Source organism: Rhinoraja longicauda, chromosome 16 (assembly GCF_053455715.1).
Source record: "Rhinoraja longicauda isolate Sanriku21f chromosome 16, sRhiLon1.1, whole genome shotgun sequence".
In the NCBI taxonomy this organism is placed as follows: Eukaryota; Metazoa; Chordata; class Chondrichthyes; order Rajiformes; family Arhynchobatidae; genus Rhinoraja; species Rhinoraja longicauda.
In genome coordinates, this window is record NC_135968.1 from 3,144,106 (window position 1) to 3,169,761 (window position 25,656).

General features: G+C 48.1%; 2 gene segments (V, D, J or C); both read right to left on the bottom strand.

Annotated features, from left to right (window-relative positions):
* Positions 1 to 5: 5 nt before the first annotated feature.
* On the bottom strand, positions 6 to 23,509 carry LOC144601076 (Ig mu chain C region secreted form-like). The segment is given in 7 exon segments: positions 6 to 710; positions 2,135 to 2,455; positions 4,071 to 4,388; positions 4,950 to 5,252; positions 8,771 to 9,079; positions 15,218 to 15,517; positions 23,374 to 23,509. Coding segments are annotated over 7 exon segments (1,998 nt in total).
* Positions 23,510 to 23,897: 388 nt separating this feature from the next.
* On the bottom strand, positions 23,898 to 25,209 carry LOC144601078 (immunoglobulin heavy variable 3-74-like). The segment is given in 2 exon segments: positions 23,898 to 24,964; positions 25,086 to 25,209. Coding segments are annotated over 2 exon segments (423 nt in total).
* Positions 25,210 to 25,656: the final 447 nt, after the last annotated feature.

Here is a 25,656-nt window from a genome sequence, read left to right on the forward strand (position 1 = left end):
CATAAAACCTTTTTCACATCACATTTATTGAACTTGTATTGGTACATTGACACATACATAGATTTAATACCTCGTGTGATCCCACACAGGGTTGAAATCTGATCAAACATGGCAGAAAAGTTCTGTAAAAGTATCCAGAAGCTCAGACATTTGTGGTGAATTATGACTGTGGCAAAATTTGATTCTTGTGTCGGATTTTAAAAAAAATGATTTACAAAGGTTCACATTTTGATGAAGTATTAGGGAGCTAACCCATCATCCTCTGGGTCAGTTAATAATCCAGAAATGAACAAAACAAGTGTTTTATAAATGAATCATGGGGTGTTATACACAAGATTTAAAGCTATCAGTCAGAACAAGTGAGACATTGACCAGAGTGGGTTTGCTGTGAGATTTATTGATGCTTCTGAACAGGCTGGTTGTGATGGACCCATGTCCCACCACACAGGAGAACGTGGTGCCGCTGTTCCACTCCTCTGGAGAAACCTTCAACTGACTGGTCATGGTGTTCCACCTATTTCTGGTGTCCTTGGTCACGGGCTGGTTCACGATCCCTGTCTTCAGAAGGGTGTCGTTGGCCATCCAGGCCACATAGATGTCTTCTGGAGAGAATTTGGTGACCAGGCACGTCAAGGTGGCCGTCTCATCCGTCTCCACCTCATCCAACGAAGGGGGGAGAAGGTAGACTTGAGGACGAGTCACAACTCCATCTGGGAACAGAGAGAACCTGAGTTAGACTGAATCTGTCGGTAATTCTGTACTTCCCCAACACATTCTAATCTTATACTGACATGGACAACGTTTACATCCAGAGGGACCTCAGTTCACCAGAAACTAAAGGCTTTTCCTTTCTGCTCATTGTAGTGATGTGTGGAATAGAATCATGCCTCTGGTACATTTTACAGAGTTGCCTGGTGGCGCAGCGGTAGAATTGCTGCCTTACAACACCAGAGACCAGGGGTTCGATCCCGACTATGGGTGCTGTCTGTTTGGAGTTTGTACGTGACTGCGTGGGATCGCTGGTCGGCGCGGGCTTGGTGGGCCAAAGGGCCTGTTACTGCACTGTATCTCGAAACTAAACTGAACTAGAGCTTCCAGTGAGTTTAAATTTGTTCGTTCATCAACAGGAACCATTGAATGCAGAGACTCTATAGAAAGTGGAACTCAGTCCTTGGACCTGCCTCGTCCTGTGCTGTCTGTTCCATCTTCCCTTCTGCTTAAATGATCTGCTGGACTTTGGTCTGTGCCTTAAGCTCCCTGCCCTTCCAGTCCTGACTCAGTCTGCACCTCGGCTTGTGAAAGGTGCAAATCCCTCTCCCTCGACTCTATCAAAGCAGCTCACGCTGTGGGAACCAGTGTGGTTTTGAGCGACGGTGTCGTGGTCACTTGGGATTTTAGTGATGTGGTTGGTCAGGAGAGCTTAGTCTTCTTTTAGTCCCTCACACTCTCTGACCATCTGTAAGTCCACCCTAATATCCATTAGATATCCACTGGAGTTCAGAAAAATCCGAAGGAATCTGATAGAAACTATTGAATTCTTAACTGGATTGGACAGATGAGGCGTAGGAAGCATGTTTCAGATATTGGGGAATCCAGACCAGGAGATGACAGTCTGGGGTGAAGCTGTGTAGGTGTGAGAGGGGGAGAAATGTCTTCACCCAGACAGTGGTGAACCTGGGCATTCTCTGCCACAGACAGCACTGAAGCCCAATTATTAAATATATAGAAACATAGAAAATAGGTGCAGGAGGAGGCCATCTGGCCCTTCGAGCCAGCACCGCCATTCATTGTAATCATGGCTGATCATCCACAATCAGTAACCGGTGTCTGCCTTCTCCCTATATCCCTTGACTCTGCTAGCCCCTAGAGCTCTATCTAACTATTTTTTAAATTCATCCAGTGAATGAAATGCAAGAATGAGTTGGATACAGTTCTTGGGGTAAAGAGATCAAGGGATATGGAGAGAATGCAGGAAGCGAGTACTGAATATGGATGATCAGCCGTGCTCATATTGAATGTGCTTGCAGGATCGAAGGGCCGAATGGCCTGCTCCTGCAATTATTTTCTATGCTGGATGTGATAAATCAGTCCATTTGCTCAGATTAGATTCGCACCAACCTCTGTCCACACGTACCTGTCTGCTTCTTGATGGATTTCCTCTCCGGCGTTGGCAAACTCTTGTCCTCCACCACACATGTGTACAGAGTCCCATTCTCCCACTCTGCAGCGGGGACCGTCAGTCCGCTGGTGATGGTGTCTGCACCTCCGATCCTCTCTTCACCCAGAGGTGTTACCCCGTCTTCTCTCTTCATTCCATTCACTTGCCAGGTTACCCTGAATCCCTCTAAATCACTGTGAACCACCTTACACAGAATGGTGGCTGTCTTGTTCATCCAGATCTCTTCGAAGGAAGGTTTGCTTAAAGTGACCGAGGGGCGGGTATCTGGACATTCATCTGGGAGAAATCACAATTATCATGTCACCGTTCCCTGATGGAGCAGCTTGTCACTGAAACACCAACATTTCGTGCTCATCTCCACCAAATGATATGGCGGTCCATCAACATCAGAGAGATTTATCTACAGTGGTGAAGGAATGAAGCTTCCTATTGATCCCACAAGGAAACCCTGCCGAACAATGTGAATGGACAGGTTGACCACCAGGGGATCGCCGCACGATGGCTGCCTCGCCAACTGTCTGTCTTCATCTTTTGCATTCTTTGTGTTTTTAGTTTGTTGTAAAATGTATGTTTTAGCTTATCTTTAGTGTTTGTATTTGTGGGGGTGGGGGAAACTATTTTTATCTCTTTCCTCGACTTTTTCCGTGTGGTATCTCCGTCCGCACTGCGGCCTGACATCGTGGAGTTGGCAGCCTCTTGTTTGGGACTTCTAGAGCTGCAAAACCGCAGAGCCTGCGGACTTTAACATCTTGGAGCAGGCGATGCCTTTGCCAGGGGTCGGCCTTTGGTGCTCCAACCTGCGGGAGCTGCGGACTTTAACATCGTGAAGCTCACGGTCCCTGGTTAGGGACCGATTTGGGGAACTCCAAGCCACAGGAGTTTTGACCGTCCCGATGTGGGAGCCTAGACTGCCCCGACGTGGGAGCTCGATCACCGGCTGCGGATGGTTCGACTCCCCCGACCGCGGGAGGGAAGGAGGAACGAAGATAAGACTTTATTGCCTTCCATCACAGGGGGGAATGTGGAGGAGCCGCTGTGGTGGATGTTTATGTCAAACTTTTATGTATTTTGTGTGTCATGTTGCTTTTTCGGTATGACTGTATGGCAAATCAAATTCCTCGTATGATGCAAAACATACTTGGCTAATAAATTACGATTATGATTATGATTATGACATTATTTGACAGTTTTGTGATCACCAAACCTTTAACCAGCTATTTACTGAATCAAATGCAGAAAATACCCTCTGTGGAGAGGCAAATAGAGCTAATGTTCGAGGTCAAAATGTTCAATTCAGTTTAGTTTATTGTCACGTGCACCGAGGTACAGTGTAAAGCTTTTGTTGCGTGCTAACCAGTCAGCGGAAAGTTCTTCAATTTATATTATAAAATGTAAGCACCGGCAATATTTTATTTAGTCACAAGTGGAATGAAGAGGGTCTCGACTTTGTGTCCTTTCATTTAGTCACAACTGTTTAAATGCAGTTTGTATCCATGAGGTGTAACTAAACTCTGCTGCTGCTTTGTCAGAATGTTGTGTGTTGCAGCCGGCCTGCAGAGACTGCTACACATTGCCACGCTGGGGCGGGGAGAGAGCTGCTCTGATGGACATTCTGTCACAGCTGAGGCACTCACTCACATTAAGTACAAAGGCAGAGGGAAAGCCCGTTTGGAAGAAGAGTATCGTGGATCTCCACCATGTCTGGCCTGTCAACTGGCGTGGATTGCCCTCAAGTTACTAAAGCAATGTCAAAGATACAATTATTTCTGTGGCCAGACTCACTTACAAGCCCACAGCAGGACTGCACCATGTTACAGTGTTGCCCATGTGTGGCACAGTTTACAGCACACAGCAAACAATGTGGAGAGTGAGGTGAAACCCAGGAGCCTACCTTGGCTGTTCTTCACGTCCTTCGTGAGGATGGTGTTGGAGGCGTGATGATGCACTGTACAATTGAAGCGTGAGCCTGACTTCCAATCCTCTGTACTCACGGTCAGGAAATACCTGGCACTGAAAGTGCCGCCCTGCTCCAGAGCAGTCGGTGTAGCGCTGGTGTTGATGGAGATCAGGGCGCCGTCTTTCTTCCAAGTGACGTTTATGAGGTCTGGGTAGAATCCAGAGACCACACACTCAAGGGTGACCTTGTGGCTATGCTTGGTCTCTTCGTGTGCTGGAAGCAGCAGTCTGACTTCAGGTTTTTTTGGCTCAACTGGAACAGAGGAAAATAAATGTTAAACTCTCTCATAGAGTCATAAAGTGATACGGTGTTGAAACAGGCCCTTCAGCTCAACTTGCCCACCTCGGCCAACCTGTCCCATCTAAACTAGTCCCACCTGCCCGTGTTTGGTCCATATCCCTCCAAACCTGTCCTATCCATGTACTTGTTTAACTGTTTATAAATGTTAGGATAGTCCCTGCCTCAACTACCTCCTCTGGCAGCTTGTTTCATACATCCAATACCCTTTGTGTGACAATGTTACCCCTCAGATTCCTATAAAATCGTTTCCCCTTCACCTTAAATGTATGTTCTCTGGTACTCAATTCACCTACTCTGGGCAAGAGACACTGTGCATCTCCCCGATCTATTCCTCTCATGATTTTACACACGTCAAAAAGATATTCCCTCATCCTCCTACGCTCCAAGGAATAGAGTCCCAGCCCACTCAACCTCTCCCTATAGCTCAGACCTTGTAGCCCTGGCAACATCCTTGTAAACCCTCTCTGTACCCTCTCTCTCTCATTGCCATTTAATCACTGGTCTGTTTCCCACCTTTGTTATGGTGGGTCCGTGCTGACACTGGTGAGGATGATGGAGATCGTTGGGCGGAGCACACAAACTCCACCCCGCTGGTCCACTCTTCCACACTGGTCCAGAGTTCACTGGTAACTGGGTCTCGCGTGCCTTCACGGCTCGGTGTACGGGTCACAACTCCTTCAGTTCTCTCCTTTCCTCCCACCTTCCAGGTGACATGGACCTGGCTCGAATCAGTACAGATCACTGTACACACCAGTGTAGCGGTCTTGTTGATCCAAATCTCTTTTATGCCAGGGTTTTTAATCAAGACGGACAATTCTGTGGATCAGAAATGGAAAACTTCAGAATTTTAGTTGATACTCATCTGTTACTAATGGAAAGCCAGGGCAGAAATCCAAATAGGTGTCTTATAAAAAAACTTTAAGATTTTTATGTCATCACATAAAAGACTGATCAATGACAGATCAAAGTAGTCACTGGCTAGATTTATTGCACATAGAATTGCAGAAAAACTCGTGTTAAATAGTAGGCTGGGTATTTCGACTGAAAAAACAGATCAAAGGACCCATCAACAGGGATGTGACTCTCTTTCCCAGAACCATGATCTGCTGGTACATTACAGGAGCACAATTTGATATATGCTTTGCTTGGAACCCCTACAGCATCAATTAGTAATACTGAGCAACATGAATGAGAAAAGCAACTTTTCTCCCTGTGGGCCAAGCCTGGGATTCCCTCAGTTTAACAATGTTACATGCTGATATCCCAGTCTTACTCTGACCATGTCCCTCACCATCTCTGAAACCTTCACCACCCACACAACCTTCAGTAAAGGTGGCATTCTTCCAACCCTGGGCACTCATAAGCCTGCACTCCTTTCACCTTTGTATCACTTGCTGTGTCATGTTACACACACTTGCTCACAAGCACCAAAGCTCACTCAGCAGATCTCCCCGTCTCTCCTCCTTGAAATGAAGAGTGACAGTAAATGTGAATCCAGAAGTTGTCGATCTGGTGACATGAGTTCAAATTCCAACCCGTGATCTGGGAATTTAAATTCTATTAATGCATTCTGACGTAAAACGCTTCCGTTGGTGGTGAAGCATGTCGATAGTTCACTGTTGTACTTCACGGAAGGAAATATGTCATCGTATCTGTTCTGGCCACTACACAACTCCACACCGGTAGCAAAATGGCTACAGGCTGATGTCAGTTTTGTGTGACTGTGCTCCAGTGAAGTCTTGGAGGCGTTTCAGTAATTGATAGCAACTATCTGAAATAAATTAGTGGCTGACTATCCAGCAACAGCAGAGCAAATCATAAATCCGTAGAAGTATCAAGGTCCCCTCCTGCTGCAGATTGGGATGAAATTCTGCATTAGATGTACTTTCCCGTTTCACTACAGAATCACTGGGCGAGGAAGAGAATGATTCTTCATCCATTGCCCCTGACCTGCACTGCCACGTGTCTTCTGAAACACCATCATAAGTCTAGTTCCACTCAGCTCACTCTCGTGTGTGCACTGTTTACACACTCGGTCACTTTGGGCCACATGAGGTGTTTGTGCTCTCAAACACTTATTGTGGAGGGTTGATTGCGTTTGTATCAGAATTGAAACTTTCAGTGAGCCTGGGAGTCAAAGCCTTCAGCTGCGTAGAAAGCAGAGGTCATACACACTGTGTCTGTCTGACATTTGTCAGTGTATGATGTTGTCTATTTCACAAACCCTCCTTCTTTAAGCAAAATGGTGAGCAAATTCCTTTCAAAAATAGTTCTGTGCATGATATTCGTCTGGATGACAGTTGTTGCAGTGTCATCAGAAATTTGTAAGCCTAGTTTAACAGTGGACAATGTTCTTGCTTTGTGAATCTTGTTTTAATCTGCAATGTGATATTGTTGAACATGTGGTTTTGCAAGATGGTCAATCCCATCCCATATCAGTGACAGTCTTGTAGTTCCACCATCCCGGTGTGGGGGGAAATCGCTTCATATGAAACCTGACAGAGTATGGTTACTCTCCATGCTGTAAAATATTGGTATCTTCCACAAGAGACATTTTGTATTGCTTATCCTTGGATGATTATAACAAAACCACGTCCATTCCTTGCAACATTCATTGCATTCCCTGAGTTTCTCCCTTGGACTGAGGTCTGTGTTTGGGAGACAATAGACAATAGGTGCAGGAGTAGACCATTTGGCCCTTTGAGCCAGCACTGTCATTAACTGTGATCGTGGCTGATCATCCACGATCAGTACCCCGTTCCTGCCTTCTTCCCATATCTCTTGACTCTGCTATCTTTAAGAGCTCTATCTACTATAACTCTCTCTTGAAAGCATCCAGAGAATCGACCTCCACTGCCTTCTGAAGGAGGTGGTTTAATAAATGGCAATTTGTGCTAACCAGTTTTCATCCAAAGCCAGTGTAGGACAGGAGACCAATTAGAGCCAATAGACAATAGGTGCAGGAGTAGGCCATTCGGCCCTTCGAGCCAGCATCGCCATTCAATGTGATCATGGCTGATCATTCACAATCAGTACCCTGTTCCTACCTTCTACCCATACTTCACTATCTTTAAGAGCTCCATCGAGCTCTCTCTTGAAAGCATCCAGTGAATTGGCCTCCACTGCCTTCTGAGGCAGAGAATTCCACAGATTTACAACTCTCTGACTGAAAAAGTTTTTCCTCATCTACGTTCTCAATGTACCCCTTATTCTTAAACTGTGGCCCCTGGTTCTGGATTCAAGAACCCTGCATCTTGCCTCACCAGTTTGCCTTTATAAAGGATCACCCAATTTTTTACTGAGCCACTTTGACATTTCACACAGTTCACCTTAAACATCTCCTGCCTCGCGGTCTCTGGGTGGTCCTTGCTGAGTGGAGTCAGAGCATGAAGGAATCTAGTCAGTGGCACTGGGATGTGAAGCAGCAATGTCCACAAATGAATGAGTATACAGGCAATGAGTGGAGGGGAGAGGGTGGCAACGTGAATTGGATATTTGTCCTCACTCTGGTACACTTTGATCCCAATGGATACCAGGGGTTGGGTTTGAATCTTATCAATGGGTTGTAATAATAGAATGACAAATTCCATACGCAGCCAATTACTTTATTTGACACTTTCCTCCCCAACAATGATACTGCCCGGTAGAACCATCTGAGAATGTCACATTGAGATTACTCTGGTAGAAGAACTTCGGCATACACTTCGAACAGCTGGGACGTTCTCCACCTGGAAATGGAAGGTTCATGGATTTAAGTGTTAAGAGATTTTCACCTCCCCTCCTGTGTTGAAGAACAGGAGATCCACATATTCCCAGTCTGTGTCCTCAGTATTTATCAGCATGAGTTTATGCCAACCATGATCAACTGCTTCACTTTGTCCAGGATCAGACAACACTTTAAAGAGGGTGGAGATGAGTTCAAAAATAATCCAGGGCACCTACATTTCAATGAAAAAATATTCTACAGAACAGATTCTCCGGAAACAGTGGAAAGGGATGGATTTGGAGAAACAAACACAAAGAAGACAGTGAGAAGGGAAGAGAGATTTTCTCCAGATGTCAGATGGGACCTGTGGTTTATTCACTGCCCCATTTTTCTTACCACTGCACACAAAGGGAACTAGAGGAGTGAGAATAAACACACTGGTGACCTTCCTCTCTCCATGTCCTGCAGAATGAGTTAGAATTACTGGTGGAAGGCATTGGCATAAATTGCAAAAGCAAAATCTGAAAATAATACGTCGCTCAACAGGACTGATCTCAGGGACTGGAATTTGGTTGAAATGTCAGTAAGATTGTTTAATACTGTAAGTAAATTCACAGACACCACTCACCCTCTTGATATCTCATGTTGATCCTTTTCCTGAAGCTGGAAGGTTCGTGGCTCACTTCACAAGTATATTCCTGTTTGTTGGTCCATTCCTCCACAGGCAACCGCAGGTAAGCAACTGTTTGAAATCCACCGTTACTTCTCGGAGTGGACGGGAGAACAATGCCTTCTTGCACAACTCCAGATTTTTCCCAGGAAACTTTAATATTGTCAGGAGAGAATCCAGATATCACGCAGCCCAGGACAGCATTTGTTTGATTGTGGATAACCTCCGGGGATGGAACAAGTGGGATGAGCTGTGGAGGTGTATGAGCTGTAACATATTTAATATCTGTTATTACATGATTCCTTCAGCCACAGTGTAGGACTCCACTCTCCCAGCGTCTGGGACAATAGACAATAGGTGCAAGAGGAGGCCATTCGGCCCTTCGAGCCAGCACCGCCATTCAATGTGATCATGGCTGATCATTCTCAATCAGTACCCCGTTCCTGCCTTCTCCCCATACCCCCTGACTCCGCTATCTTTAAGAGCTCTATCCAGCTCTCTCTTGAATACATTCAGAGAATTGGCCTCCACTTTCTTCTGAGGCAGAGAATTCCACAGATGAACAACTCTCTGACTGTAAAAGTGTTTCCTCATCTCAGTTCTAAATGGCCTACCCTTTATTCTTAAACTGTGGCCCCTTGTTCTGGACTCCTCCAACATTGGGAACATGTTTCCTGCCTCTAACGTGTCCAACCCCTTAATAATCTTATACGTTTCGATAAGATCTCCTCTCATCCTACTAAATTCCAGTGTATGCAAGCCTAGTCGCTCCAGTCTTTCAACATATGACAGTCCCGCCATTCCGGGAATTAACCTAGTAAACCTACGCTGCACGCCCTCAATAGCAAGAATATCCTTCCTCAAATTTGGAGACCAAAACTGCACACAGTACTCCAGGTGCGGTCTCACTAGGGCCCTGTACAACTGCAGAAGGACCTCTTTGCTCCTATACTCAACTCCTCTTGTTATGAAGACCAACATTCCATTGGCTTTCTTCACTACCTGCTGTACCTGCATGCGTCCTTTCAGTGACTGATGCACTAGGACACCCAGATCTCGTTGTACGTCCCCTTTTCCTAACTTGACACCATTCAGATAATACTCTGCCTTCCTATTCTTACCACCAAAGTGGATAACTTCACACTTACCCACATTAAACTGCATCTGCCATGCATCCGCCCACTCACACAACCTGTCCAAGTCACCCTGCAACCTCATAGCATCTTCCTCACAGTTCACACTACCACCCAGCTTTGTATCATCTGCAAACCTTGTCAAGTGCCCCAATAGACAATAGACAATAGACAATAGGTGCAGGAGTGGGTCATTCAGCCCTTCGAGCCAGCACCGCCATTCAATGCGATCATGGCTGATCACTCTCAATCAGTACCCCGTTCCTGCCTTCTCCCCATACCCCCTCACTCCGCTATCCTTAAGAGCTCTATCCAGCTCTCTCTTGAAAGCATCCAACGAACTGGCCTCCACTGCCTTCTGAGGCAGAGAATTCCACACCTTCACCACTCTCTGACTGAAAAAGTTCTTCCTCATCTCCGTTCTAAATGGCCTACCCCTTATTCTTAAACTGTGGCCCCTTGTTCTGGACTCCCCCAACATTGGGAACATGTTATCTGCCTCTAATGTGTCCAATCCCCTAATTATCTTATATGTTTCAATAAGATCCCCCCTCATCCTTCTAAATTCCAGTGTATACAAGCCCAATCGCTACAGCCTTTCAACATACGACAATCCCGACATTCCGGGAATTAACCTAGTGAACCTATGCTGCACGCCCTCCATAGCAAGAATATCCTTCCTCAAATTTGGAGACCAAAACTGCACACAGTACTCCAGGTGCGGTCTCACCAGGGCCCGGTACAACTGTAGAAGGACTTCTTTGCTCCTATACTCAACTCCTCTTGTTACGAAGGCCAACATTCCATTGGCTTTCTTCACTGCCTGCTGTACCTGCATGCTTCCTTTCATTGACTGATGCACTAGGACACCCAGATCTCGTTGAACTCCCCCTACTCCTAACTTGACACCATTCAGATAATAATCTGCCTTTCTATTCTTACTTCCAAAGTGAATAACCTCACACTTATCTACATTAAACTGCATCTGCCATGTATCCGCCCACTCACACAACCTGTCCAAGTCACCCTGCAGCCTTATTGCATCTTCCTCACAATTCACACTACCCCCCAACTTAGTATCATCTGCAAATTTGCTAATGGTACTTTTAATCCCTTCGTCTAAGTCATTAATGTATATCGTAAATAGCTGGGGTCCCAGCACCGAACCTTGCGGTACCCCACTGGTCACTGCCTGCCATTCCGAAAGGGACCCATTTATCCCCACTCTTTGCTTTCTGTCTGTCAACCAATTTTCTATCCATATCAGTACCCTACCCCCAATACCGTGTGCCCTAATTTTGCCCACTAATCTCCTATGTGGGACCTTGTCGAAGGCTTTCTGAAAGTCGAGGTACACCACATCCACTGACTCTCCCTTGTCAATTTTCCTAGTTACATCCTCAAAAAATTCCGGTAGATTTGTCAAGCATGATTTCCCCTTCGTAAATCCATGCTGACTCGGAATGATCCCGTTACTGCTATCCAAATGCTCAGCAATTTCGTCTTTTATAATTGACTCCAGCATCTTCCCCACCACTGATGTCAGACTAACTGGTCTATAAATTACCCGTTTTCTCTCTCCCTCCTTTCTTAAAAAGTGGGATAACATTTGCTATCCTCCAATCCACAGGAACTGATCCTGGATCTATAGAACATTGAAAAATGATCTCCAATGCTTCCACTATTTCTAGAGCCACCTCCTTAAGTACTCTGGGATGCAGACCATCAGGCCCTGGGTATTTATGAGCCTTCAGTCCCATCAGTCTACACAAAACCATTTCCTGCCTAATGTGGATTTCCTTCAGTTCCTCCATCACCCTAGGTTCTCCGGCCCCTAGAACATTTGGGAGATTGTGTGTATCTTCCTCAGTGAAGACAGATCCAAAGTAACGGTTTAACTCGTCTGCCATTTCTTTGTTCCCCATAATAAATTCCCCTGCTTCTGTCTTCAAGGGACCCACATTTGCCTTGACTATTTTTTTCCTCTTCACGTACCTAAAAAAACTTTTGCTATCCTCCTTTATATTATTGGCTAGTTTACCCTCGTACCTCATCTTTTCTCCCCGTATTGCCTTTTTAGTTAACTTTTGTTGCTCTTTAAAAGAGTCCCAATCCTCTGTCTTCCCACTCTTCTTTGCTATGTTATACTTCCTCTCCTTAATTTTTATGCTGCCCCTGACTTCCCTTGTCAGCCACAGGTGTCTCTTACTCCCCTTAGAGTCTTTCCACCTCTTTGGAATAAATTGATCCTGCAACCTCTGCATTATTCCCAGGAATACCTGTCATTGCTGTTCTACCGTCTTCCCTGCTAGGGCCCCCTTCCAGTCAATTTTGGCCAGCTCCCGCCTCATGCCTCTGTAATCCCCTTTGCTATACTGTAATACCGACACTTCCGATTTTCCCTTCTGCCTTTCCATTTGCGGAGTAAAACTTATCATGTTGTGATCACTGCCTCCTAATGGCTCTTTTACCTCTAGTCCCCTTATCAGATCAGGATCATTACACAACACTAAATCCAGAATTGCCTTCTCCCTGGTAGGCTCCAGTACAAGCTGTTCTAAGAATCCATCTCGAAGGCACTCTACAAACTCTCTTTCCTGGGGTCCATTTCCAACCTGATTTTCCCAGTCTACCTGCATGTTGAAATCTCCCATAACCACCGTAGCATTACATTTTTGACACGCCAATTTTATCTCCTGATTCAACTTGCACCCTATGTCGAGGCTACTATTTGGGGGCCTATAGATAACTCCCATTAGGGTCTTTTTACCCTTACAATTTCTCATTTCTATCCATACTGATTCAACATCTCCTGATTCTATGTCACCCCTTGCAAGGGAATGAATATCATTCCTTATCATCAGAGCAACCCCACCCCCTCTGCCCACCTGTCTGTCTTTTCTATACGTTGTGTACCCCTGAATATTCAGTTCCCAGCCCTGGTCCTCTTGTAGCCATGTCTCAGTGATCCCTACAACATCATACTTGCCCATGACTAACTGAGCCTCAAGCTCATCCACTTTATTTTTTATACTACGCACATTTAAGTACAACACTTTAACTTCTGTATTTACCTCCCCTCTCACATCGGTCACAATTGGCCCTGCCCTTAATTTCTTTTCCCCTCTAGAACTTCTGTTCCCATTCTTCCGAGAGTCTTTTGCAATATCTCTTGTATTCCCTTTTACCTCATCTTCATATTCACAATTTGTTAACCCCTCCCCCCCACTACTTAGTTTAAAGCCACAGGTGCCACACTAGCAAACCTGCCTGCCAGAATGTTTGTCCCCCTGCTGTTAAGATGCAACCCGTCCCTTTTGTACAAGTCACCCCTAGCCCAGTACCAGCCCTCCCCACAATGCTGGTGATATGCTGGTGATGTGTTGATATGGTGGATCCCACAGTGAGATGCTGGACAGAGCTGTGATTAGGAGGCTGGGTTTGAACCCAAGCTTCCCCAGCAGTGTGGCCACTCTGCAGTGATAAGAGTGGAGCTGGGTAAGTGGGGCTGGCATACAGACCATCCGTGATCTCAGTGTGTGCTGGAGCAGACACAGGAACAGCACGGCCATCACCGGTTCCAGTGAGCAGGAATAGATGAGACACAATTGTTTCTATTGGCAGGAGGTTTGGGAATTACAACTTTAAGTTGCCTTAACCTCAACTTTGTCTGTAACTCGTTTCCACCCATCTACATACTAAAACTCTCGTTTGCGTGTTTGTTTGTTCCTGAACTACAGCCAAAACAGTACACGATAGCGCAACAATTTTAGGCCCACCTTACTCACCGTCATCCCTTTGGTGCTAATGGAAGAAGTTTCATTGAAATCGGTGTTATATTCTTTAAGTTATTGACATCTTAAAGTTTAAATTTATATCCTAGGGAGGGAGGGAGGAGGGATGTGTGGAGGGGGGAGGGAGGGATGTGTGGAGGGGGGAGGGAGGGAGGGAGGGAGAGGGAAGGAGCTGGGGAAGGGGAGTGGAGGGAGGGGTGTTTGAGGGGAGTGGGGGAGGAGGGGAGGGAGAGGGGAGGGGCTGGGGAAGGGGGATGGAGGGAGGGGTTGTTTGAGGGGGGAGTGGTGGGGGAGGGGAGGGGCTGGGGAAGGGGAGTGGAGGGAGGGGGAGGGGAGAGGGGTATGGGGAGGAGGGGAGGGAGAGGGGAGGGGCTGGGGAAGGGGAGTGGAGGGGGTGTTTGAGGGGGGAGTGGTGGGGGAGGGGAGGGGCTGGGGAAGGGGAGTGGAGGGAGGGAGGTGTTTGAGGGGAGTGGGGGAGGAGGGGAGGGAGAGGGGAGGGGCTGGGGAAGGGGGATGGAGGGAGGGGGTGTTTGAGGGGGGAGTGGTGGGGGAGGGGAGGGGCTGGGGAAGGGGAGTGGAGGGAGGGGGAGGGGAGAGGGGTATGGGGAGGGGGGAGGAGTGGAGGGGTGAGAGGAGAGGGGGGGGGGGGTGAGGGCGGAGAGGGTGCTGCACCAATGCAGGAGAGACTTGCGCCCAACGGGTCCACTTGGTCTAGTAGTTCTACATCTCTCCATATCACCATCTGTATCTCTCTTTTCCCTTTCACCTTCGCTTTAAACCAGTATCTGCAGTTCCTTCCTACACAAGTTTAAGTTAAGTGGCGAAAGGAGGTCAGATGGACAAGAGTAACTTACTTTGTTATGACAGTAATGATCTGATCAGAACTGGAAGGCAGTGGTTAAAAGAGAGAGTGGATGCAGATTCATGTCATTTCCACAAGGAGACTGGATTTCACTTGGTGAGGGGTCGGCTGCAGGGTCGAGGGGAAAGTGCAGGAAGAGTGAGGATGGTTTAAATCTCCATACTGTGCATGGGCACAATAGGTGTGGCTCTGTGTACAGCAGCTGGTCTGGAGGGAAGTGTTTGGGTGGTAAAGAGCTGCAGGAATTAGACAAAGCAGTGGATAGAATGTTGGCAGATCAAGGCAGATCAAGAGCAGATGCTTCCTCCGTGCACCCCCCCCCCCCCTCCCCAACATATAAATTCTGTCTTTTTCCTTGAGCAGCAGCACTCTGGCTGAGAGGAGGAGAATGAATGAGCAAAATAATTAATTAGCTTCCTCCTGCATTGTCCCGCCCCCCTGACATCAGTCTGAAGAAGGGTCTTGACCCGAAACGCCACCCATTCCTTCTCTCCCGAAATGCTGCCCGACCTGCTGAGTTACTCCAGCATTTTGTGAATAACTCGAATTGTTCGACAAAGGCTTCCACTTCAGTCTTATCATCAGCTTTAAATAGACAACAAAATCTCATACTAACTTTCAGGCTTCTGGATCGTCGCTGTCACCGGCTTGTCTCCTGCCTTGCAGATGTAGACGTTATTACTGTTCCAATTTGCCGCAGGGACTCGCAGCAAGCTGCTCATTGTGTACTTGCTGTTTTGTCCCAACACTGGTGGGTACTTTGTGATTCCAGTGGTGATGTCCCCACTGCTGGTGGACCATGTCTGACTGATGATCTCAGGCTGGTAGTCCTTGACCAGACAGAGGAGGCTGATCTCTTGGTCAGATTCTGTGTTGCAGGAAGTGGTGATGTGGACTGAAGGCAAGGTCTTAACCTCTGAAATGTAAATAAATGAACAGTTGGTTCTGTATTAAATGGATTATTACCAGCGCGTGCAACAGGTTCATGCAGCTTCCTGAGTAAATGCAGGTGATTCAGGCCGAGAGAAGGTCGGGCAGAGCAGAGAAATGGTTCCTTTCCAATCCCTTCACACCGTGCATGACCAAGCAGTGAAATGCTGATCACGCACCGGCCACTGGGGAGGCAGCTTCTGCCAAACAGAGGGATACAGATCCCAGAACGCGTTGTCACAGGTGAATAGGTTGGTAAAAAAAGGTCTTCATGAGTCAGGGGTATTTATTCACAAAATGCTGGAGTAACTCAGCAGGTCGGGCAGCATCTCGGGAGAGAACGAATGGGTGACGTCTCCCTTCTCTCCCGAGATGCTGCCCGACCTGCTGAGTTACTCCAGCATTTTGTCAATAAATACCTTCGATTTGTACCAGCATCTGCAGTTATTTTCTTATACTTCATGAGTCAGGGAATTGATATATAGTAACCCCTCGTTTTAATGGACCCCTTTATAGCAGATTTTAGATAGAGCGGATGCATCTGCCGAAACAACCCTGCCATGCATGGCTCCTGACCGCTTAGAGCCCCGGCTTCCAACTCCACCCCCAATCGCAAGTAAGCCCTTCGTCATCCACCGTATTGTCCGCTTGATGCAGCTGTTATTGTTGTCCACTCAAACATAGAAACATAGAAAATAGGTGCAGGAGTAGGCCATTCGGCCCTTCGAGCCTGCACCGCCATTCAATATGATCATGGCTGATCATTCAGCTCAGTAGCCTGTACCTGCCTTCTCTCCATACCCCCTGATCCCTTTAGCAAAAAGGGCCACATGTAACTCCCTCTTAAATATAGCCAATGAACTGGCCTCAACTACCTTCTGTGGCAGAGAATTCCACAGACTCACCACTCTGTGTGAAGAAATGTTTTCTCCCTGCTCGACTGCCGTCTCCTCCTCCTCCTCCTCCTCCTCCCCTCGCTCTGTCCATTCGGCCTCATCCCCCCCCCCTGCATCTCCTCCCCACGCTCTGTCCATTCGGCCTCATCCCCCTCCCCCCGCCATCTCCTCCCCACGCTCTGTCCATTTGACCTCATCCCCCTCCCCCCTCCATCTCCTCCCCTCACTCTGTCTACTCGGCCTCCTCCCCCCTCCCCCCTCCCCTCGCTCTGTCCACGGCTTCCACCTCTCCCCTCCCCCCTCCATCTCCTCCCCTCCCTATGTCCACTCGCCTCTTCCCCCCTCCAGCGCCGTCTCCTCCTCCTTCTCGCTGGAGTCACCAACATACTGCACCTTGGAAGCAGCAGCTGGTGAGAGGAGAGGGTGTCCCATGGTGACCATGCACCCTGTCAGTGACAGCGGCCTGAAGATAGCACTGCCGCCCAGAGGCTACAACATGAGCCACAACCACAGCCGTGTCACCGGACCGTGCGGTGGATGAAGAAGGGCGGGCTGGTGCGGAGCAGAGGCATTGGCGCCTGGTTTTAAGGTGAAATGACACATAGTGCTTGAGTAACCCAGCAGACTGAATCAGTCCCCACCTCACCTATCGATGTTCTCCAGAGATGCTCCCTGACCTGTTGAGTTACTCCAGCACTTTGTGTCTTTTTGTGCATTAATTAGCATCTGCATTCTTTGTTTCAACTGCAAACATGAATAATACCTTACTCGTATAAAGCAGACATTCGGCAATAACGGACGATATCCCCCCACACCACGGTCCGTTAAAATGAGGGTTTACTGTTCTGAAGTTGGATGTTATACTGGAGAGTTATAAGAAATTGGTGAGGCTGAATTTGGAGTACAATGTTCAGTTTTCATCAAGCTAGGAAATATATCATTAGGCTAGAAGAGTGCTGAGAAGATTTACAAGAATGTTGCCAGGACTCGAGGGCCTGAGCTAGAGGGAAAAGTAGGGCAGGCTAGGACTTTCCTCCATTCCACCTCTAGGAGGCTGAAGAGTGATCCTATAAAGGTGTATAACATCATGAGGGGAATAGATAGGGTGAATGCACAGTTTTTTACACAGGATAGGGGAATCAACACAGGATAGGAGAACCAGAGGACAGGACATAGGTGTAAGATGAGAGGAGCAAGATTTAATAGGAACTTTCTCACACGCAGGGTGTGTGGACAAGCTGTCAGAGGAAACAGTTGAGGCAGGGATGATAACAGCATTTGAAAGACACTTGGACAGATACATGGATAGGAAAGGATTAGAGAACATGAGGTAAACATGGGCAAGTGGGACTAGCATACATGGGGCATCAGGCTGCCTTGCACGAGCTGAGCTGAAGGGCCTGTTTCCGTGCTGTATGACTCTATGTCTCTGAGTTATTAATGGGCTGGGAAATGCTTTGAGATTACCTGGGGTTGTGGAAACCTTCAACAAAATTATAAAACCATCAAATAAAAGTGGAAATAGCGTGGTTGTCAGAAATTGTACTGAAAGAGTTTGATGAAAGATCACTGATGTGAAAGGGTGACTGCTTCTCTCCCCACAGATGCTGCCTGAGCTGCCGAGTGTTTCGTGCAGGAGGCTCAATAATGTCAGACGGCGAGATTTGCAGCTCACAGTGTTTTCCATCCCAGGACCAGCAGGTGGTGAGTGCAGTTTAATTTGGATCAATGTTCCTAATGTGGTCAGGAGGCGGGTCAGGGACTGGAAAACACATCATACTGGCAGCAGGATGCTGGGGTTGAGGAGCTGAGTGGACCAGCAGAGTGCTGGGGTGAGGAGGGGCAGGGGATGGGTGGGGAGCAGGGTGCTGGGGTGAGGAGGGGCAGGGGCTGGGTGGGGCAGCAGGGTGCTGGGGTGAGGGGTGGGTGGAGCAGCAGGGTGCTGGGGTGAGGAGGGGCAGGGGATGGGTGGGGCAGCAGGGTGCTGGGGTGAGGAGGTGGGTGGAGCAGCAGGGTGCTGGGGTGAGGAGGGGCAGGGGATGGGTGGAGCAGCAGGGTGCTGTGGTGAGGGGGTGGGTGGGGCAGCAGGGTGCTGTGGTGAGGGGGTGGGTGGGGCAGCAGGGTGCTGTGGTGAGGGGGTGGGTGGAGCAGCAGGGTGCTGGGGTGAGTGGAGCAGCAGGGTGCTGGGGTGAGGAGGTGGGTGGAGCAGCAGGGTGCTGTGGTGAGGGGTGGGTGGGGCAGCAGGGTGCTGGGGTGAGGGGTGGATGGAGCAGCAGGGTGCTGGGGTGAGGAGGGGCAGTAAAGTCAGAGTAAACTGCCCATCTGGGTTGCCATTCTGGGTGCATTTAGTGCCAATCACGTTGCTGGGACAGGGGTCAGATATAGGCTTGACTGGGCAAACACAACAGATCTCCTCCGCTGAGGTACAGCAGAGAAGCTGAGAGCTCATCATTACTGTGGATTAGTGCACAAAATCCAGGTTACTAATGGAAAAAAATCTGACACAGGTCCAATCTGTCCCAGTTTATTAACAGAGTGTAAATTCCACAGTTGTGGTGGAATTAAACTCAGGTCTATGGATTGTTCATCCATCCCTCTGGATTACTCGAGTGCTTTGGCCCATTGCCCAGTTCCCCAGCTCCTTCCCTCCCATTGCAGCCTGATGCCCGTCCATTGGATCACTGTACCTGTGGTGTCTCGGACAACATTTCCCCCTCACCAGCGGTTTGCCGATTCTGCTATGTGCAGAGTGAATCCACAGTCCCTCCTTTACAACAGGGCTCTACAGTGAACGTGCTTCACTGCCTGTGAAGGGCTCGGAGACACCATGAAACGTGCTCTGAATGACCACTGAGATTCACTGAGACACCAGCAGCCTTGGTTAATGGAGCAAAGCACTTGTTGGACAAACCCAGTCGGCTGACGGAGGAGGGCAGGAAATTAGAGCCGTTCCTCCGTCTGTGAACTGAGAAAAAGCAGTTCTTTAGTGCAGCAAAACTCATGTCAAAAACACCAAGCAACTTGACATAGAATCTAAACTACGGGCAGCAGTGAATTCACAATGTAGAATAAAAGGTATTGACTTACAAAGGATCTCTAAATGTTGTAATTTAATACAAAATGCAAAGAAAACCTGGTGGACTAAAACCGACATCTAGAACCAAGTACAACATTCTCTCATGTTCAAATCAGTCATTATTGCGAACCTTCGTTTTTTAACCAAACAGCATTAATTTTTTTTACAATCTTAAGAGCCTTCTGTGTTCTGAAACATTTACACAAGGAGTGTTTGACAGAGCAATGTAGAGGGAACTTCACTGTGTGTCAAACACTCAGTCCGTGCACTGGGAGTATGTAACAGTGAAGGAACTTCACTCAGTGTCTATCCGTACCCAGGTTGTGTGAGGGGACAGGTTGGAGGGAGCCTCACTAATTGTCTATCTTGTGCTGTACCTTCCCTGGGAGTGTTGGGACACGACAGAAGGAACTTTGTATCTAATCTGTAGCTGACAGCACAGTGACACGGGGAGATTTATTCTGCATTTGACTCGTGCTCTGTCCGCCCTGGATGTGTTTGATGGGATCTCTTTGACGGAGCATGTACTGGATTTACTAAATAAATGATAGTTCCATTGAATCTCAGAGCACAGAACGGGGCCATTCATCTGATTGAGCCCATGCTTGTCCTTTAGCTGAGTTGGACAAATGATAGGGCGATATTTGTGGGAGATTTCAACTTCCCTCATATTGACTGGGTATCCCACAATATTAAGTGCTTGGATGAGATGGAATTTGTTAACTGCATCTCACAAAAGTCCTGTAATCAACTCAAAGAAGGATCTGCTAGAACCGCTAGAGAGAATACAACACTAAACCTCCTCTTCAGATACGAGGAAAGGGAATGAAATGTCAGTGTGGAAGCATTTTTGGATCAGTGACCATAGTTCTTCTAGTTTTAAACACATAAAGCTGGAGTTACTCTACGGGTCAAACAGGATCTCTGGAGAAAAGGAATAGGTGATGTTTCAGGTCGAGACCCTTCTTCAGACTGAGAGTCCTTTCCCCTGACTCTCAATCTGAAGAAGAGTCTCGACCCTAAACGTCACCTATTCCTTTTCTCCAGAGGTGCTGTTTGACCCGCTGAGTTATTCCTGCTTTTTGGATCTATCTTCAGTTCAAACCAGCATCTGCAGTTCCTTCCTACACCTGTACTAGTTTTAAAGTAGTTATCGAGAAGCATGAAACTGGACCACAAATTAAGATCCTAACTGAGTTAAGGCTGATTTTGGAAACATTGGGCAGGATCTTGCAGTTTGTTTGGGAGAGTCTGTTAATGGTTAGGGGATGGCTGACATGTGGGAGGCTTTCATAAGTGGGATAGTCAGAGTGCAGGGGCAGCATATTCCTGTTAGGGTGAAGCCCAAGTCTGGTACGCTTAGGGAATCCTGGTTTTTGAATGATGTTAAGGCTCTGGTCAGAGATAAGCTGGAGGCGTGCGTCAGATTATGGCTGTCGGGCTCAAGCGAATGCCTCGGTGAGTATAAGGAGTGTAGGAACACACTTAAGAATGCACTTGGGCAATAAAGAGGACCTGAAATGGTTCTGACAGGCAAGGTAAATAAAAATCCTAAGAGAGACTCGATAGTCAAATAAAGATAAAGTGATTGGGGAAAGAATAGGTCCCCTTAAAATTCAGATCAGCAAGGCCATCTTTATGTAGATACAAGAGATGGGGCAGATATTAAATGAATATTTTCCATCCACATTAACTGAGGAGAAGATCATGGAAGCTAATGAGTTGAATCATAGGAGCTGTGATGTCTTAGATCATATACAATTGACCAAAGAGGAACTATTGGCAGCTTTTAAGTGCGTTAAGGTGGATAAATCCCCAGTGCTTTAAAACTGCATCCTCTGATCTTGTGGGAAGCTCGGGAAAATAATTTACTTTCCTTCAGAGGTATTTACATCATCTTTCACTGCAGATTAATCTCCAAAAGACTGGAGGGTGGCTGATACTGTTGCGCTATTTAAGAAGGACATTAGGGCCAAGGCAGGAATCTACATCAGTCAGCCTGACTTCATTGGTGGGAATGTCCCGAAGGACAGGAACTACCAGTGTTTGGATAGGCACGGAATGATTAGGGATTTTAAGAAGATCTAGATCACTTGGGAGGGTGGGCCAAGGATTTGGGAAGGTTTGTGTTTGGGAAATTGTGCCTTATGAACCTGATAGGGTTCAACAAGGTCTGGCATGGTGGGCTGGTCTGGAAGGTTAGATCATATGGAACCCAACATGAGCTAGCCAAATACATTCAAAATTAGCTTGGAGGAAGAGCCAAGGGGTAGTTGTAAAGTATTGCTTTTCTGATCGGAGGCCTGTGACAAGTGGATTGCTGCAGGGGTCACTGCTGAGGCCACTGTTGTTTGTTATCTACATTAAATTTAGAAGGATGAGAGGGGAACTTATAAAATTATAAAAGGACTGGACAAGCTAGATGTAGGAAATTTTTTCCCAATGTTGGGGGAGTCCAGAACCAGGGGCCACAGTCTAAGAATAAAGGGGAGGCCATTTAAAACTGAGATGAAAAAACACTTTTTCACCCAGAGAGTTGTGAATTTGTGGAATTCTGAAGGCAGTGAAGGCCAATTCACCGGATGAATTTAAAAGAGAGTTAGATAGAGCTGCTCTAGAGGGGAACGGAATCAAGGGATATGGGGAGAAGGTAGGCACGGTTTACTGATTGTGGATGATCAACCATGATCACAATGAATGGTGGTGCTGGCTCGAAGGGCCAAATGGCCTCCTCCTGCACCTATTTTCTATGTTCCTATGTTTAACAGTTTGCCATGCAATATACTGAACATTGATGGTAAGTTTGCAGATGACACCAAAATCAGTGCATGAGTGGACAGTGAGGAAGGCTATCTAAGTTTACATGAAGATCTAGATCAGTTGGGAAGGCGAGCCAAGGTATGCCAAATGGAATTTAACTCTGACAAGTGAGGGGTGTTGAACTTTGGTATATCAAACCAGGGCTGGACTTACACAGTAAATGGCAGAGCCTGGAGAGTGTTGTTGAACAGACAGATTGGGGAATACAGGAGCATGGTTCGCTGAAAGTGGTGAGTTAGGTGGACTGGGAGGTGAGGTGGCTTTTGGCAGACTGCCTTCAATGGGAAGGGTACTGAGAGTAAACGTTGGGACATCGTGATGCAGCAGTACAAGTCATTGGTGAGACCACACTTAGAGTAAGTACTGTGTGCAGTTCTAGTCTCCCAGCTACAGGAAGGATGCCATTAAATTGGAAAGGACTTGGAAAAGATTCACCAAGATATTATCTGCATATGTGGGGTTGTGTTTTAGGGAGAGGGAGGATAAGGTGGGATGTTTTTCTTTGGAGCGAAGGAGACTAGGCGGCAACCTTATTGAGGTGAACAAGATCATGAGGTGCATGGATAAGGTGCACGCTCAAATGTCTTTTTTCCCCAGGATAGATGGTTCTAAAACAGAGGGGCAAAGGCGTAAGGTGAGTAGGGAGAGATTTAAAAGGGGACTTCAGGGGCATTTTATTCACATTGGATAGGCAGTATCTGGAATGAGTTGCCAGAGGAAACTGTAAAAGCACATAGAATTCTGATTATCCAGTAAATGGATCAAAAGGCTTCAGAAGGATATGTGCCCGATGGGACTAGCCCAGAAAGCCAGGACTGAAGGCAGAAGATGGTTAGACTCAGAGAAAGTGCAGCCTGTGGGGCAGTTCAACATGGTGGGAAATGTATTGTTGTTGGGTATATTCTAACTCTGGACAAACCCGCCTGTCTCCGGGAAATCCGTGCAATTGTTCCAAATATCTCACCGAGTTCAGATCAATTACAGAATTCGCAAAGACCGTCAATTAATAAAATACAACTGTGTAAAATGGAATTGAGGAAATGGTCTTACCTGAAGTCACTGTCAGCGAGGTTCCTGCACCCCAGTCGTAAAGATAGTCACACTGCTCCATCTTCCCACTCAGCCAGTACAGTAACTCCACTCGCCCTCAACATCCAATAATTTCAGCAAAGTGTCAACGTGAACCCTGCCCGGACCAGGAGCAGCCGCTTCCTGCATTTTCATCCCAATATCCGTCCTTGTCTCAACCTCACGTGTGAATAAAAGAGGCATTTTTGCCGACTGCTGCCACCGGCTCTGGCCGTCCCTCAGAAACACAATCGCCTCCTTTCGGGCTTTTAACCGGGCAGTAATGGACATTTCCCCCCAGCAGTGCGAGTCAGGCTTCAGGGATTTGTCTCCGGGAAGCAGCGATGTACAATCGGTGGAGACAGACTGCGTTGCGGACGTTCATTTGTCGGGGGCAGTTTTTGTTCAACTCTCCGCCACCGTGGGCCAGTATCACGGTGCTTCACCACCGCTCACAAACCGCACAACCACATCCAGCGCGAAATCCAACGGTGGCCAGAGTGGGCAGCGGCTTTATTAAACCCCTCCATCTGTGTCCGTGTGTCCCACACAACAGCGCCCAGTCTCGGCCATTGCAGCCGTGTAGTGGACAGGATATAACCCACCAGGACTGTCACCGTGCCTCTACCCACAGCGGCTCCTCGCTGCTTGTGTTCCCACATCTTCAGTGGAACTTGTCCCCTGTGGCAGATGATGCCCTCGGGATCTGGTTTATATCCACGGGTCCCGGGGAAAGGCGGCGGCGGCAGCGCCCAGAGAGGCTGATTTAAAGCGTTTGGTTGCGGCAGGTTTTTGTATGGAGGGAGTCCCATCTGTCACACTGTGCCACCCCATATAGTCACTGTGATTCACCGCCGTACAATAACCTCCATCCTCTCACTGTCTCCGAGCCCAGTCACTCCACACATCGCACTGTCAGCTTGAAGCCCACGGTCTCTGACTCTGTTCATCGATGTCCCTTCTCGCCCAACCATTTATCGTGTCTCACAGACGGACACCGGGCATGATCGACCCGTGACTCCGGTCGCACCCACGGCGCTTGGCTCCGAGCTGCCCTCTGAAGTGATGCGGTGTCCCCTCGGCCCCTCCGCCCTATCCCCGTGAATCCCGGCTGACAGTGGGTCTCCCATCCCAGCGACGGCCGATGGCGGCGCAGCGAGGCCGGCAGCGCGGCTGTGGTGATCGCCGCTGCCCTTTCACTCAGCGCCCTGAGGGCAGGCGCTCTCTCTCTCTCTGGGTTGTTGGACCGGCCCGGCCCCGCTTCCGCTCACTGTGTCTCTCGCACAGTAATAGGTGGCCGTGTCGTCCAGTCTCAGGCCGTTCATTTGGAGATAGACGTTGCTGCTGCTGTCACTGGAAACCTCGAATCGGCCGCTGAAGGCAGGCCCGTACACTGTGCTACTACGATGCACCCTCCCCACCCACTCCAGCCCTTTCCCGGAGACCTGTTTCACCCAGTGCATCCAGTAGTTGTTGAAGGTGAAGCCGCTGGTGGCACAGGTCAGTTTGAGGGACCCTCCGGGCTTTGCCACCGCGGTCGGGGTCTGATTCAGCACGACCGCTGATTGAACGCCTGTCAATAAAAGAGAAAAGAAAGAGTAAGTTTAATGAACAGTTGACCAGGCAGAGGGTCAAAGAGTGACCGAGAAGCAGCCGGCCCCGAGTGGGGGTGACGCCGCCGCGGGGACACCCACCTGTCACACAGGACAGAAGGAGACAGAGATAAGCAGCGACCCCCATCGCTGTGCGCACTGAGACAGACTTGGACACTCCGGGAATCGGCGGCTTCAGCTCAGGCCGGGCTTTGTCGGGAGCCGCAGTCAGCGCTGTTTAAATAGGGAAGTGAGCTGAGAGTGAGACGGAGCCGCGGCTTGAGCAGGTTGCCACCCACTGAAACCAGAGGGGCAGCTTCCTGTCCCGGCCCCCAGCACAGATTTCAATTCCCCAAAAGGTGTTTGTCTCCACAACACGCGGCGGGTGAGGGGCAATGATGAGATCCGGATTAAAGATCGATCTCACTCTGCTCCATCCACTCATTACAATGCTGAACACTTTGTGGAGCAAGAGGACACTCAGATACCCCAGTGAGGGGCTGAGTTAAAAGTCGGTGTACAGATATCCCCCTGAGAGGGGGAGAGACTGGGACTCCAGTCAATGTACAGATACCCCCGTGAGAGAGAGACAGAGACCGGTCAGTGTACAGATACCCCTGAGAGAGAGAGAGGGAGACTGAGACACCAGTCAATGTACAGACACCCCCTGAGA